Raw genomic sequence first — 17783 nt, 5'->3', positions numbered from 1 at the left:
AACACCGCCTAAATGAGCTTCAGAGATGTGCACAAGCTGTGGCTACCACTGTGGACACCAGAGACGGGCATGAGATGCTAAGGCTGCTGCTGCAGCCATGAAGAATCCCATGTGCAAGCACAGCTCACAGTCCACACCTCCCCCACAACAGGAGACTGTGCAGCATGCCACTGCCAGGGTTCCGTGATCCAGGGACAACTTCCTGGGGAGAACACATGGTCTGCCCCAGGTTGTTGCAATATCATGCTGGCCTCTTCCTCCACAGACTCGCCCTGCATTCTGTACCCCTCCCTCCCCAGGCCTGAGCGAGCCAGAGCCCCCTAATCAGCCATTGCTTCAACCCCCTCCTGTCTGGGTGAAGAGCAGACTCCAGAGGGTGACCTATATGAAGAGGTGGGGCCAAATCCAAAGCTGAAACCTGGGCGCTGTGCAAACAAAGAAGAGAAAGGGAAATTTTTCCCAGCAGCCACAGGAGCAGTGGATTAAATCTCCACAATCAACTTGATGTACACTGCATCTGTGGAATACATGAATAGACAAAGAATCATCCCAAAATTGAGGCAGTGGACTTTGGGAGAAACTATAGACCAGGGTTGTGCTGTATGCGACTGACTAGTTTCTGATTATTATTTTTATCTTAATTTAGTATTTAGCACTTCTTATCATTGGTGAATTTCCTTATAGGTTTGGTTGGTCTCTTCTCTTTCCTTTAATTACTTTTTAATTTTCTTACTTTAATAATATTATTTTTTATTTTAATAACTTTACTTTCTTTCCTTCTTTCTTTCCTTCTTTCTTTCCTTCTTTCTTTCTTTCTTTCCTTCTTTCTTTCTTTCTTTCTTTCTTTCTTTCTTTCTTTCTTTCTTTCTTTCTTTCTTTCTTTCTTTCTTTCTTTCTTTCTTTCTTTCTTTCTTCTCCTTTTTCTCCATTTTCTTCTGAGCCATGTGGCTGACAGCATCTTGGTGCTCTGGCCGGGTGTCAGGACTGAGCCTCTGAGGTGGAAGAGCCAGGTTCAGGACATTAGACCACCAGAGACCTCCCAGCCCCACATAATATCAATCAGCAAGAGCTCCCCCAGAGATCTCTGTCTCAAGGCTAAGACACACCTCCACTCAACAATCAGCAAACTCCAGTGCTGGTCGCCCCATGCCAAACAACTAGCAAGACAGGAACACATCCCCATCCATTAGCAGAGAGGCTGCCTAAAGTCATAGTAAGTTCACAGATACCCCAAAACACACAAGCAGATGGAGTCCTACCCACCAGAAAGACAAGATCCAGCCTCATTCACCAGAACACAGGCACAAGTCCCCTCCACAAGGAAGCCAACACAACCCACTGAAACAACTTTACCTACTGGGGGCAGACACCAAAAACAATGGGAATTATGAACCTGAAGCCTGTGAAAAGGAGACCCCAAACACAGTAAGTTAAGCAAAATGAGAAAACAGAAACACACAGCAGATGGAAGAACAAGGAAAAACTCACCAGACCAAACACATGAAGAGGAAATAAGCAGTCTTCCTGAAAAAGAATTCAGAGTAATGATAGTAAAGATGATGCAAAATCTTGGAAATAGAATGGAGAAAATACAAGAAATGTTTAAGAAGGAGCTAGAAAACCTAAAGAGCAAACAAACAATGATGAACAATGAAATAAATGAAATCAAAAATTGTCCACAAGAAATAGCTGAGGTAGAAGAACGGATAAGTGACTTGGAAGATAAAATAGGGGAAATAGGGGTGGGATAGGGAGGGTGGGAGGGAAGGAGATGCAAGAGGAGAGAGATATGGGAACATATGTATATGTATAACTGATTCACTTTGTTATAAAGCAGAAATTAAAACACCATTGTAAAGCAATTATACCCCAATAAAGATGTTAAAAAAATAGGGGGAATAACTACTGAAGAGCAGAATAAATAAAAAAGAATGAAAAGAATTGAAGACAGTCTCAGAGACCTCTGGGACAACATTAAATACACAAACATTCGAATTATCAGGGACCCAGAAGAAGAAGAGAAAATAAAAGGGACTGAGAAAATATTTGAAGAGATGATAATTGAAAACTTCCCTAACATGAGAAATGAAATAGTCAGTCAAGTCCAGGAAGCACAGAGAGTCCGATACAGGATAAATCCAAGGAGAAACATGCCAAGACAAATATTAATCAAACTATGAAAGATTAAATACAAAAGAAAAAATATTAAAAACAGCAAGGGAAAAGCAACAAATAACATACAAGGGAATCCCCATAAGGTGAACAGCTGATCTTTCAGCAGAAACTGCAAGTCAGAAGGGAGTGGCAGGACATATTTAAAGTGATGAAGGGGGAAAAACTACAACCAAGATTACTTTAACCAGCAAGGATCTCATTCACATTCAAAAGAGAAATTAAAACCTTTACAGACAAGCAAGAGCTAAGAGAATTCAGCACCCCCAAACCAGCTTTACAACAAATGCTAAGGAACTTCTCTAGGCCGGAAACACAAGAGAAGGAAAAGAACTACAAAAACAAACATAAAACAATTAAGAAAGTGATAATAGGAACATACATATTGATGATTACCTTAAACATAAATGGATTAAATGTTCCAACCAAAAGACATAGACAGGCTGAGTGGATACAAAAACAAACCCGTATATATGCTGTCTACAGGAGACCCACTTCAGACATAGGGAAACATACAGACTGAAAATGAGGGAATAGAAAAAGATATTCCATGCAAATGGAAATTAAAAGAAAGCTGGAGTAGGAATTATCATAACAGACAAAATAGACTTTAAAATAAAGATAAGAGACAATGAAGGACACTACATCATGATCGAGGCATCAATCCAAGAAGAAGAAATAACAATTGTAAATATTTATGCACCCAACATAGGAGTACCTCAATACATTAGGAAAATGCTAACAGCCATAAGAGGAGAAATCAACAGTAACACAATAATAGTAGGGGACTTTAAAACCTCATTTTCAACAGTCGATAAATCATCTGAAATAAAAATAAATAAGGAAACACAAGCTTTAAATGATGCATTAAACAAAATGGACTTAATTGATATTTATAGGACATTCCATCCAAAAACAACAGAATACACTTTCTTCTCAAGAGCTCATGGAACATTCTCTAGGATAGATTATATCTTGGGTCAAAATGAAGCTCTGGTAAATATAAGAAAATTGAAATAGTATCAAGACTCTTTTCTGACCACAACACTATGAGAATACATAACAATTACAGGAAAAAAAATGTAAAAAAAATAGATACACATGGAGGCTAAACAACACACTACTAAATAACCAAGAGATCTCTGAAGAAATCAGAGGAAATCAAAAACTACCTAGAAACAAATGACAATGAAAACACAATGACCCAAAACTATGGGATGAAGCAAAAGCAGTTTTAAGAGGGAAGTTTATAGGAATACTACCCTACCTCAATTAAAAAGAAAAATCTCAAACAAACAACCTAACCTTACACATAAAGAAATTAGAGAAAGAAAAACAAACCCCAAATTCAACAGTAGGAAAGAAATCATAAAGATCAGATCAGAAATAAATGAAAAGGAAATGAAGGAAGTGATAGAAAGATCAATAAAATTAAAGCTGGTTCTTTGAGAAGATAAAAAAAAATGATAAAGCATTAGCCAGACTCATCAAGAAAAAAAGGGAGAAGATTCAAATCAACAGAATTAGAAATGAAAAAGGAGAAGTAACAACTGACACTGCAGAAATATTAAGGATCATCAGAGATTACTACAAGCAACTCTATGCCAATAAAATGGACAACCTGGAAGAAATGGACAAATTCTTAGAAAATCACAGCCTTCTGAGACTGAACCAGGAAGAAATAGAGAATTTAAACAGGCCAATCACAAGCACTGAAATGGAAACTGTGATTAAAAGTCTTCAAAGAACCCAAAGCCCAGGACCAGATGCATTTACAGGTGAATTCCATCAAACATTTACAGAAAACGTAACACCTATCCTTCTTAAACTCTTCCATAATATAGCACCCACATATTTTGGAACACTCCCAAACTCATTCTATGAGGCCATCATCACCCTGTTACCAAAACCAGACAAAGATGTCACACAAAAAATAAAACTGCAGGCCAATATCACTGATGAACATAGATGAAAAATCCTCAAAAAAATACTAGCAAACAGAATCCAACAGCACATTAAAAGGATCATACAACATGATCAAGTGGGGTTTATCCCAGGAATGGAAGGATTCTTCAATATATGCAAATCAATCAATGTGATACACCATATTAACAAACTGATGGAGAAAAACCATATGATCATCTCAATCGATGGAGAGAAAGCTTTTGACAAATTTCAACACCCATTTATTATAAAAACCATCCAGAAATAAGGCAGGAAAGGAACTTACCTCAACATAATAAAGGCCATATATGACAAACCACAGCCAACATCATTCTCAATGTTGAAAAACTGAAACCATTTCCACTAAGGTCAGGAATAAGACAAGGTTGCCACTCTCACCACTATTATTCAACATCATTTTCAAAGTTTTAGCCACAGCAATCAGAAAACAAAAGGAAATAAAAGGAATCCAAACTGGAAAAGAAGAAGTAAAACTGTCATTGTTCACAGATGACAAGATACTATACATAGAGAATCCTAAAGATGCTACCAGAGTACTACTAGAGCTAATCAATGAATTTGGTAAAGTAGCAGGACACAAAATTAATGCACAGAAATCTCTTGCATTCCTATACACTAATGATGAAAAATCTGAAAAAGAAATTAAGGAAACACTCCAATTTACCATTGCAACAACAACAAAAAATACCTAGGAGTAAACCTACCTAGAGATATAAAAGACCTGTATGCAGAAAACTCTAAGACACTGATGAAGGAAATTAAAGATGATACCAACAGATGGAGAGATATACCATGTTCTTGGATTGGAAGAATCAACATTGTGAAAATGAGAAAACTACCCAAAGCAATCTACAGATTCAATGCAATCCCTATCAAACTACCATTGGCATTTTTCACAGAATGAGAACAAAAAAAAAATCACAATTTGTGGAAACACAAAAGACCCCGAATAGCCAAAGCAATCTTGCGAAAGAAAAACGGAGCTGGAGGAATCAGGCTCCCTGACTTCAGACTACACTACAAAGCCACAGTAATCAAGACAGTATGGTACTGGCACAAAAACAGAAATATAGATCAATTGAAACAGATAGAAAACCCAGAGATAAACCCACGCACATATGGTCATCTTATTTTTGTTAAAGGAGGCAAGAGTGTACAATGGAGAAAAGACAGCCTCTTCAATAAGTCGTCCTGGGAAAACTGGACAGCTACATGGAAAAGAATGAAATTAGAACACTCCCAAACACCATATACAAAAATAAGCTCAAAATAGATTAAAGACCTAAATGTAAGGCCAGACACTGTAAAACTCTTAGAGGAAAACATAGGCAGAACACTCTATGACATAAATCACAGCAAGATCCTTTCTGGACTACCTCCTAGAGAAATGGAAATAAAAACAAAAATAAACAAATGGGACCTAATGAAACTTCAAAGCTTTTGCACAACAAAGGAAACCATAAACAAGATGAAAAGACAACCCTCACACTGGAGAATATATTTGCAAATGAAGCAACTGACAAAGGATTAGACTCCAAAATATACGAGCAGCTTATGCAGCTCAATATCAAAAAAATAAACAGCCCATTCCAAAAATTGGCAGAAGATCTAGACATTTCTCCAAAGAAGGTATACAGATTGCCAACAAACACATGAAAAGATGTTCAGCATCACTAATCATTAGAGAAATGTAAATCAAAACTAAAATGAGGTATCACCTCACACCAGTAAGAATGGGTATCATCGAAAAATCTACAAACAGTAAATGCTGGAGAAGGTGTGGAGAAAAGGGAACCCTCTTGCACTGTTAGTGGGAATGTAAATTGATAAAGCCACTGTGGACAACTGTATGGATTTTCCTTAAAAAACTAAAAATAGAACTACCATATGACCCAGCAATCCCACTACTGGGCATATACTCTGAGAAAACCATAATTCAAAAAGAATCATGTACCACAATATTCATTGCAGATCTATTCACAATTGCCAGGACATAGAAGCAACTTAAGCGTCCATCAACAGATGAATGGATAAAGAAGATGTGGCACATATATACAATGCAATATTACTCACCCATAAGAAGAAATGAAATTGAGTTATTTGTAGTGAGGTGGATGAACCTAGAGTCTGTCATACAGAGTGAAGTAAGTCCGTAAGAGAAAAACAAATACCATATGCTAACACATATATATGGAATCTACAAAAAATAATGGTTCCAAAGAACATAGGGGCAGGACAGGAGTAAAGACACAGATGTAGAGAATGGGCCTGAGGACACGGGGAGAGGGAAGTGTAAGTAGTGACACAGTGAGAGAGTAGATTTGACATATATACCCTACCAAATGTAAAATTGATAGGTAGTGGGAAGCAGCTGCATAGCACAGGGAGACCAGCTCGGTGATTTGTGATCACCTAGAGGGGTGGGATAGGGAGGGTGAAGGGACACGCAAGAGGGAGGGCATATGGGGATATATGTATACGTATAGCTGATTCACTTTGTTATACAGAAACTAACACAAAAATGTAAAGCAATTATACTCCAATAAAGATGTTAAAAAAAAAGAGTGTGAATGTGCAGCTCTACACAATCACTTTACCACTTCCTATTTCCCATTAAAGTTTGAAGGAATCTGAGCAAATAGAATATAGATACATTGTAAAGTAGAATAAAAGTTGTAAATGTGTTCAAGATTTAAAATTTCAAATATAAACTCTTTGTGTTAAACATTCAAAACTAGTGTTTCAGTTTTCTAAAAAGTCAATTACTTGCCCTTTAGCACTGACCATGCCCCCAAAGGGCAAAAAGACACTTACAGGAATTAGCTTCCTCCTGGACAATGCCTTAAACATCTAATTTATTATCATTTTTATTTCAATGGCCTAAGAACCAGATTGTCACAGAAAACTACCACAGAGAAAGTTGCAAAAGTTCCTCCTTTAAAAGCCAAAATATATTAACTCATGAGCATAACAGCACCACTCTTGGTTTATAGCGGGGAATGGGGATCTTTTTTAATGTGAAAGACAAGTTTTTCCTACCAATACAATTCAGGATACATAAAATACCTTGTAATGCTGAATATGACTCCTGGAAATGCCATTTTTTGACATCTAACTTCAAATAGAGATTGACACAGAAAGAAAAAAGAAGAGATTTTTAAGACAGAAAGAGAATCTGCAGGAGGAAAAAAAAAAGACAAAAAAAAAAAAAAGAACTGAGGGCGGGAAAGATACTGAGGAAAGCACAGCAGGCATGAATCAGACTTGTCCCGTGGTGACTCATCTCCTTGAATCTCTTCCTCTTCCCTGGAAATCCAGCTTGATTTTACAGCTTATGACCTGAGCCAACTACAGCCATGGCATTTCTGCTAAAATCCAAACCATTAAGACAAAAGCAGCCTTGCCAAGATTATACAGATTTGTTTGTGCATTTTATTTCAGTTTTAACTTGACAAGTAAAATTGAGTTTATGATGGCAGAAAGTGGGACTTGGAGATCAATTTAGGATGCTTAGCTATAACTTGTTCTTGTAAATATGCCTTAGCAGTCAGGTTGAACAAAAAATAAGCAGATTGGACAAGATAAGTTAAGCATAGACTGAGAAAAATAAAAATATTTTTTTTTTCTCATGCACTTTTCAATTTCCAGAAGGCTGGTAAATTATTGAAGTATTTCTTAAAGGTATAAGACGTGAGTAGAATCATCACTGTCATCCACATTAATAATAGTTCATATTTTCTTCTTGCTATTAAACTCCACTCTCTGAAGTTATAAAGTATTTTAAAAGAGTTTCAGAAAAAAAGGTAAAACACTTTAGCCACTATTCTCTCTCTATCTGGTCACATCTGAAAATACTGAGAATTAGCACTGTGTGGAAATTACTGTCCTATCAAGCAATAGCTATTTAATGCATCTAAAATGTCTATCACCATGTCTGATGCTTAGGTTAATATCAAATTAATGTATTAGAATCAGTAACTTCTCAACATTATTTAATTATTATCATTATTATGACTGTTATTATTTAATTTCTAAGATAGTTCCCAGGTCCTTAAGAAAGACAAGGCAAGAGGCTGGGAGAATATTTACATGTCAAAATGTCAGAGAATTTATCAATACAATTACAAGTTTTCTGAAGTAAATGCTTAAGCAAAGAGAGGTCAGAGGACTATATTCAGGAAGAAATCTATAGTTTAGGCAAGCTGGGCAGGATATTAAGGCCATCTTGATCACCGCTAGACTGTGAGATTGAACAAAGACAGAATAATTTCACTTCTAAATGCAAGTGCCTCTTACAGTTCCTGACATATAGGTCCTTACTCAAGTTTTGACAAATGAGCATATGAATGACTATGCTGTACTAGAATACTTATCTGTGTTATTTAGGATATTTAATATATCTAGACCTCAGTGTCCTGTAAAATTAGGATAACACTCTACATCTTATAGACTACTGTTAAGGTTAAATCAGATTATGTATGGAAAAGCATCAAGAATAATGTTTCAATAACTAGAATGTTTCCTTCCCCAGGCATCATGTTTCATAAACAAAGTCTCAACAAAATTCTTAAAATGATATATTGTTTTGATTATCTTTTTTTTCTTTGCTTTGGTTGTTGGAAACTTCATTTGTGTTATCCAAATATGAATATTATTATACGTATATTTGTATTCAACAAACATATTCTTTTTCCCCCCAGCTTTATTGAGGTATAATTGACATATTGTGTAAGCATAAGGTATACAAGGTGTTAATTTGACACACTTATATATTGCAAAACGATGACCACCATAGAGTTAGTTAACATGTCCGTCATACCACAAAATGATCGTTTCTTAAGTATCTGTCATCAAATGAATGGATAAAGATGTGGTATGTATATTCAATGAAATATTATTCAGCCATGAGAAAGAAGGAAATCTTGCCATCTGTGAAAACATGATAGACCTTGAGGGCATTATGCTAAGTGAATTAAGTCAGAGAAAGACAAATCCTGCATGGTATCACTTATATGTGGAATCTGAAAAGCAAAACCCATAGAAACAGTAAAATGGTAGTTGGCTGGAGCTGGAGTTGAAAGAAATGGGGCTGGTCAAAGTGTACGAACTTTCAGTTGTAAGATAAATAAGCTGTGGAGATCTACCAACATGTTCTTAAAAATAATCAGCCATAAGGTACAACAATGATGACTCATGACAAATGTGTATGAAAGTAGCATAACCTTAAACTTGAGACTTCCAAACAAAAGTTTGGATAAAGTGTCATCATATCCCTTATCTGCAGAAGAAACCAAATCACAATGAAAATTATATGTACTGCTATTTCAGGAAACTTTTGAGGTGAAATTTATACCTTGGATTTGGTGCTAGCCAGTAAGTTTTCTTTAAAATCCCTCAACACAACATCATAGTTGAGTCTAACACTGGCAATATCAACTAAAGTATTAAACATTACGACTTAAACAATCTGTGACTGTGGGACAAAAAGGGTTACTTTTGCTCTTACTGCTTCAGCAGTGGTCTCATTTTCTTCCTTTGTTTGCAGAGGTAGATATACAGCAGCACTGCTCTGGCTAGACAATGCTTGGTCTTCCATCAGACACTCACATGGAATAGGTCTTCACTTTGCACTTCAGAACTTGCGTTCAAAGTCATTGTGTTCCATTAGACTGGTTGGAGGTGAAACCAACCCTCTCTGATGGGCTATGTATGCTATAGCAGGTTTTCTCCACCCTGCCATATGTAACAAGTGTCAGGACAAATACATACACTTATCCGGAAAACCAGAAATAGCAAGCCCTACTCAATATGTTCTTTCACTTTTCCTAACACAAGAATAGTTAGAAAGTAAAGGACCATTAAGTTGACCATCTGGGGAATATAAAATGACTTGCCTGTTGTACAGTGGTTAAACACAGAATTGCCATATGACCCAGCAATACTCTTTTTAGGCATATACCCAAAGGGGATGAAAGCAGGAACTCTAACAAATGCTTGTGCACCGATGTTCATAGTAGCACTATTCACAACAGCCAAGAGGTGGAAACAACACAGATGTCTATTAATGGATGAATAGGTAAACAAAAAGTATATATATACAATGAAGTATTATTTAGTTATAAAAAAATGGAATTATGATATGTTACAACATCGATAAACCTTGAAATATTATGCTAAGTAAGATAAGCCAAACAAAAAAGGACAAATATTGTATGATTCCACGTATATGAGGTACCTAGAATAGGGAAATTCATAGCAACAGGAGCAGTCACTGGGGCTTGGTGGGCGGGGCCAGGGGAAGGAGGGAATGGAGAAGTATTGTTTAATGGATACAGAGTTTCAGTTTGGGATGATAAAAAATTTTGGAAATGGTTAATGGTGATGTTTGCACAACATTGTGAACGTACTTAATGCCACTGAATTTTGGCATTAAATATTGACTACAGAAAGCTTAGAAAGGTAAATTTTATGTTATATATATATATATATTACAACAATAACAAATGAATAAACATTTTAAATGATTAGTCCCCTGCAGTAGAGATACTCCATTCATCACGAGATTAAATTTCTTCCAAGCTAGGGAGGGTTGCATGGTGTCATAAAAAATAGCTCCAGACATGGATTCAGAAGTCTTTCTCTGAAGCTTCAGCTCTGTCACTTACTAGTGATAAAAATTTGAGATAGCCCCTTAGGTCCCGTGCACATTAGTTTTTTTCCAGTTATAGTATCCAACAGAGTTGTTGTGAGGACTTAAAATTAAAAGGAAATAATTCATATAAAGTGCTTTGTAAACAACAATTGTACAAGTGGATGGGGGAAATTTTTTTTTACATTCCTTTAAGGAGCTTGTTAATAATCTTATCACTAAAATGTATGTATTAATTCCTATTTAAATGCCCTAAATTATTGTTATTGTTGGTAAGACTCAAAGTGTTTTTTTTTAATTTTTCTCTCTATAAAGTATTGAATCACAAGTTTTTAGAATCAAAAGGAAATGCTGGATTTCTGAGGAAACTACATTTCTATTTACTTTTCTAACAATGAATGCATCATTATACCCTTTCATTTATGTTATTTCAATACCATTTGTTTAATGTTCATTTAGCCTCAGTATACATACCTTAGGAAAAAAGGATAGCTATATTATATCTTGTCTGGGGTAAAAAAAATGGTCCTACAAGTAGTTCAAGTATTAAAAAATTAATTTTGCTTTCTGCTCTCAGCTTCCATTCCAAACCACTCAATCCATTAACAGTGTTTTCATTGTCAAACATATAATGAGTTTGATACGGCATTATATCCAATTAGACATTATCTTGTAAAGCCCTTTGGATACATAATTACATTGAAAAATAAATATTTAAAAGTAACAAATGTATTGCTATTACATTATAAATTAATACCAAAATTGCTGTTGTCAACAAATAATTTTTTGTTTCCCTCCTTAGTGGTTATGTCTTTGACTATGATTACTACAGAGATGATTTCTACAATAGGTATGTAAATTTCTCATCCTTCTTTCCCTTTGACTTAAATTATGTTTTAACTGTTCTGTACGTTTCATTCACAGGTATTATTGATTAATACATTTAAATAATATTTTATAGTAAAAAAAAGTCCCAATAAAATATAAGATAGCCAGATTTTTCTATTTTGATTGTACTTACTGAAATATAGTAGATCTTGGACTTTCAGAATTCAGAGGTGCTTAAGCCTAAAATTTGGTTTCTAATGTTTGGATGATATTCTAAAGATTGAATTAACCCATATTATTTTCCAGATGTGTAGGTGACTTGGAATTCTTCAAGACTGAGAGATTTATAAATTCAGAAAATGAGTACAACCTTCTAAAATACATCTGCTTTCATACAACACATAGATTCAGTAAAAATTAAGGACAATTCTTGCTTTGCATAGCAGTGTGTGACCATAAAAGAAAACCATGCAGAGTGATGTTAATAATCAATGGGGGGAAATAGGATTTTTCCATGACCTTTAACAATTTTTTGTCAAAACATTAAAAACTCTTTTATGTTATAAATATACATATTTACACATGTATACATATATTTAAATTCCCTCTTCATACGTATAGGAAAATACAGTGAAACTAATAGCTATTTAGTACACTAATTTAAAATTTTAACACTGTAATGTAAAAATACTGAGAATTAGTTTGCTTCATTTCTTTGTAAAAAAAGACTTATCGAAAGTAATTTGAACAGCACTTGCCTTCTTCTTTTATTATAATATGGAGAAAGCACCTCTTTTATTCCTTGGTGAATTGTCATACTCCCAAGACTGGATCAGCTTTGACATTTTATTAATGTTGTGAACTACCTCTGAGACTTCCCTCAGTATGTGGTTCTTTTGCCAAGTGTCACTTCCTCTGGGACATCTTTGTCCCCTTCCAGCACATCACAACCACTTTCTCATTTATGTCAATATGTTTTAATTTCAACTTACAATAGCATATTTTAATATAACATCTTTAATTTCTGATATTTTCCTTTTAGATGTAATTTTATGTAAAGGAATGCATTTATCTCTGGCTTAAACCACTATTTTGCTTCATCTGTGGGCACTGTGTTTAAGGAAGTCAATTTATGATACCTTGTGGGAATTTTTTTTTTTCAGGTAAACTGTATATCAAATAGCTTTGTGGATTTTGAAGGAATTTTTGGCATTCAGGGCCATTTTTAGGCTGTGCAAATCAATCCTTAGGGCTTTCTGGGGAGCATACTACTTAAAATTCATATAAACATATCGGATGTAATATATATATTTGGAATAAAAGAATATGTTTTATTTTACTAAGTTCCTCTGCCTCCATCTCTAGAGTCTCTTGAATACAAGAGTGTCCACAGCCCTATAGTCAGCTATTTCTCCTCTAATTCCATTTACATTTAATTTTATTTCCAGTGTTACTTTTCAACCCTTTGCTGCACCAATCCCTTCTTTTGATTATTCATTTTTATAAAATGCCACATGGATTTATCACCAGCAGACAAGGAAACAATACAACTACACATTTGCTATCCTTGTGTGAACTAACAGATGCACAGGGACAAATCACTGACAGACTTTGAAAGAGGTGATGTGATTGGCCACTGATCATCATGAGCATCTGTCATTTACTTATTGATTTGTGGACTGAAAAACTAGCAGCAAAGCTTGGACTTTACGAAATTACTCACAGTTAATATATATGGGGTAACTGAAATTTGTTTTGTGCTGTTGGGGGACTGGTGTTATTTAACTAAGCATTGGTAATTGAGATATTAGAGATATGCAAAACAAGGACTGACTGTGTGTAGATAGATCATTGGACCACACACACACAAAATGAGGTAAATATTGTTTAAGGCTTTAATTGTAAATAAATTCATTCAAACAAACAAACAAAAATTCCAAGGCATAAAAATGCAAACAGAGAAAAACAGAATAGACATTTTAAATAGGGAAGAAACTTCATAATCCCTTGTAAGGGTCTTGCTCTCTCTGCTCCAGCCACAAGGGTCCTTTTTCAGTTCCACAAGAACACGGTGTTCCTTCCTGCCTGGGGACCTTCTTCTGATTGCTCCTTCTCATACCTCACTCCACCGTCAGTTAACTTGACTTCATCCTTCAGATCTCAGCATGAACACCTCTCTCAGACTAAATGAGGTTCCTCTGTTCCCCTCTCAGCACCTGTTACTATTCCTTCACAGCACTGTTCCTGGTTTTTATTGCTATATTTCTCTCTGCAACAACAGTATTTGATTTATGTCCTTCCTTCCTCCAAAAGGGCAGGGAAGATGCTCAGTTTTGCTTATTGTATCCTCAGGGACTATCATCAAGTCTCACACATAGTGGATACTCAATTTTTGTGATTAATTCATCTTCTTAGATTTAGAGACATTTTGTTTTCTCCAAGGTCACATAGTTAATTAGTGGGAGAACTACAATCATAAACTAGGTCTCCATTTATACTCAACAACCAACTGTGTGGATACGCAAAACAGAAGAGGAGCAATGTCAGTCTATGGTTTTACATAACAGGAAATAAGCTTATCTGCATGGAAATTAGATCCACAACCATACCTTTATCACCACTATGTTCAAACTACTGAGTTAAGCAAATGATTTCTCTAGTCAACCCTTTAGGACCAAATATGAATTTTTAAGGATGGTTTTCTCAAATAATTTTTATAATTTCTATAAAATATAATATTTTATTTTAAATATTAAATAGCTTATAATAACTTGTCCTAATGATGTGAAGATTTGACAGCATTAAAATAATCCCAGTTACTACGAAAGATAACATTTAGATATTCTTTATTTAAAAATTTTAGTTTTTGACAAATGTAAATTTTAGTTTTTGACAAATGTAAAAACATTTTCTGATATGCTTTTATGTTTCAGGATGCAGAACACTATCTTCATTGCTATGAATAAAGTTTTCAATTAATATACATTGTCTTTTAATCTGTTAATATGAAAATGTTTTTGCATTGTAATCTCTTAAGTATTTTCTATCATGTGATTTCCTTCCACATTGAAAGAATTTCTACCTAAAATGAAGTAGATGGTAGGAGACCCAAGTTCTGGTAATTAACCTGTAACTTTGGGCAACTAGGTAGGTTTTCAGTTTTTCATTTTTAAAATGAAGCCAATATCTGCATTTGCATTTTATCAATAAAAATCATTAGATAGATTAGACAGATGATAGATAGGCAGATAGGCAGATTTTACATGCAAAAGAGCAAGAGCCTTAATCAGCAAATAATTACAGAGCCTGAAGCTTTCAGATGACACTCCACTACACAAAAAAGCTAACTCTGAACAATTTCCAAAATCATTTATTTGTCTTATATAAAATCTGTTTGGTTTATAAGTGTTCAAAGATCAGTATGGGTGTATTGCTAACAGACTCTCTGAGCAGTCTGTGCCCTCATTAGTTTATGTTTCATTTTTTCACTTGGCTAAGAAAGACAGAAGCATCTGCCACTAGTAGAGGTAGTCAGGAGTTCCCTGTGAACATAGATTCCCAGGAAAGGAAAACAGAGTGGAGAGGCTGGAGAAGAGAAATAGCTTACCAAGTCAGTGCTAACAGTTTTATCCACACTAATTCCTCCTTAGTTACTCTCTGCTTGTAGTTATGGTTAATTTCTTTTCTCTTTTTACTAGTGGTGCAAACTTGGGCAACTTATTTAATACCACAAAAACTATTGTCTCATCTATGAAGTGAGCATGAATTTAATGCCTACCTCATAAGATTGTTCTAAGGATTAAATGAAGTAACACATTTTCATGACCTGCATTATGCCTGGTATGTTTTTTGTGCTTAATCCATGTTAGCTACTAGTAACCATTAACGGTAACCATTAACAGTGATGGAGAATATGTTTCTTATACTGTTATTCATGTAGCAGTGTCCCTATGACAGAGCAATACACTGGTTGCTCAGTTGTCCTTCCATAATAGTCCATCGTGACACCTCTGGATCATTCTGTTTGCATTGTTTTCCCTCCTCCTACTCCCCCCCAGAACATTCTAGTTGCAGCTGAACACTCTTATCTGCAGAGAGAGACCATTCAGTTATTTCCATTAACTCCATGCTGCTTGGTTTTCTGTCAGGAAAATGGAAATCATACAGTTATGTTGAACAAGGAGAATTGTTTGTAAAAATTTTCTAACTATGTATTAAGGAACTGAAAAGGCAAAAACAAATAAACAGCAACAATAAAACCCACAGTGGTATGATGGAGTTAGCAAACTACAGGAAGCAGCTACCACCTCTAGGGTTGGGGAAACAGAGGAAAAGATGGGATTATCAAATATCACTGTAGAAAAGGGGATTTGCACAACTCACAATGTGAGTAGGAGGTTCTGCTTAGCTGCTGCTGCTGTATCTGAGCCCAGAGGGGGAACCCGTGGGGCTGGAACCCAGACCTCTAAGGGGGCAATACCAACTGGTGCCAGGATCTCTGAGGCAGTGTGAAGACTGTTCTGCAAATGTTGCAAAATTACTCAAACTGGATTCAGTTGCTACTACTGGAATGATTTTTTGCTGCCAGGGTTAAGAAACAAGGCTAGAGTAACGCTGACAAGAAAAGGGACCCAAAACAAAAACAGGAAGCAAAGCAGGAAGGGTCAAGTTCTCTCTTCCTCTTCCAGTCTCCTTCTCAGGTCCTTAATTGGCTGAGCCTAGCAAGGAGCCAGCTGGACCCCACAGAAATGTGGTTTGCAGACTCCCAACCCCAGATGTGACTGAATGTCTCACATAAGCTGAGAGATAATACCTTAATAACTGACATTGATTTACATCCTATTGTTAGCCTATTTCTGCCAGTTTTGGGAATTCTAATGTAATTGGGGATTTTCAACCCTTAAACTGTTTCAGCTTAGAAAACTTCTCTACACAAAGTTCCATCTTAATGTAATTGTTTTGGTACATTTATCCAGCAGTAATTTTTCCAAAAACTAATTTAGTGTCTATCCATGGTTTCAGGGATCATGAAGAGTATCACTAAATAATAGAATTGAGTGGTTATTCTAAACTTTCATTTTTTGTATTACACAAAGAATTGCCCAATAATTTACAGCATTCAGTGACATTGTCTTTTAAAATGTCAAGTGTGACTCTACATGAAAAACATCACATGTTATTAAAATGAAACATAAATATATATACTCTTCCAAGTAAAGTGAAAGGAGGAGTATACCTAAAATTATATTGAACACCCCTGAGGAATGTTTTCAATTTCTGAGATATTAGCAGTTTTAATCCAACCTTTTTTCAATAGTATCAGGAAAGGCACTGAGCCATTTATAACCTCCAGTAATGAATAAACGTGTATTGACAGAGAAAAAGAAATACCAGAGCTGCTTTTCCATATTTTATATATATATATATATATATATATATATATATATATATATATATATATATATATATATATATCAGTGATTCAAAATCTGTATTGTTCAGATCTGGATCCATTTTGACCTTGTGTAAATTAACATAAGAGAAGCTACCAGAGTTGAAGTTAATGAAAAAAACTCTGTCAAGTTGCACTTGTCTCAGATCATTGATTATAGAGCACAGTATATATTCATGAATACTGGAAAAACATATTAGCAAGAAGCAACGTCTATTTCACTGTGCAAATTTAAATTACCATCTGATAGAATGGGATTCCACTTAAAACATTTGGAAACCGTAGCATGGCCCAGTTGACAAAGGGTGTGATTTGGAGTTAGAAGCAAGTTTCAGGTCTCGGTGTGCATGTGTTGACTGGTTAAACTTGGGGGAGTCATCTCATCATTTTTTCACAGGTTTCCTTCATGGGCAAAATGGCTTAACAACATACACATTACAGAATTGTAATAATTAAATAGGAGAATCATTTTATTGATTTATAACCTCACCATTGCTATTTAATTACATTCACTTTTTAATTACCCAAAGCTGTATATAAGATATAAAAGATAGAAAAATTATACAAAATATAAAGATTAAGTTAAGATCAAAATATTGCCAAAAAAAGATCATTGACAATTTCAGAAAGCCCTTTAAAAGCATGTTCAAGAAGCATTTGTACAAGATTGGGGATGGAGCCTGATGTGGGATGGGTTGTTGGCAGGGGTGGCTTCAC

General features: G+C 35.2%; 1 protein-coding gene across 1 annotated transcript in view; it reads left to right on the top strand.

Moving 5' to 3' along the window:
* Positions 1–17783, top strand: part of RALYL (RALY RNA binding protein like) — a gene marked incomplete at its 3' end in the record, with an annotated part of 509450 nt that overhangs the window by 385307 nt on the left and 106360 nt on the right. The window contains exon 4 of the mRNA XM_082674672.1: positions 11589–11636. Within this exon, the coding sequence (XP_082530798.1) occupies positions 11589–11636 (48 nt within the window). The remainder of the gene's footprint in view (positions 1–11588; positions 11637–17783) is intronic.

This window comes from Grampus griseus (assembly GCF_964374135.1).
Source record: "Grampus griseus genome assembly, chromosome: 17".
NCBI lineage: Eukaryota > Metazoa > Chordata > Mammalia > Artiodactyla > Delphinidae > Grampus > Grampus griseus.
This window is presented reverse-complemented; position numbering and strand designations above follow the sequence as displayed.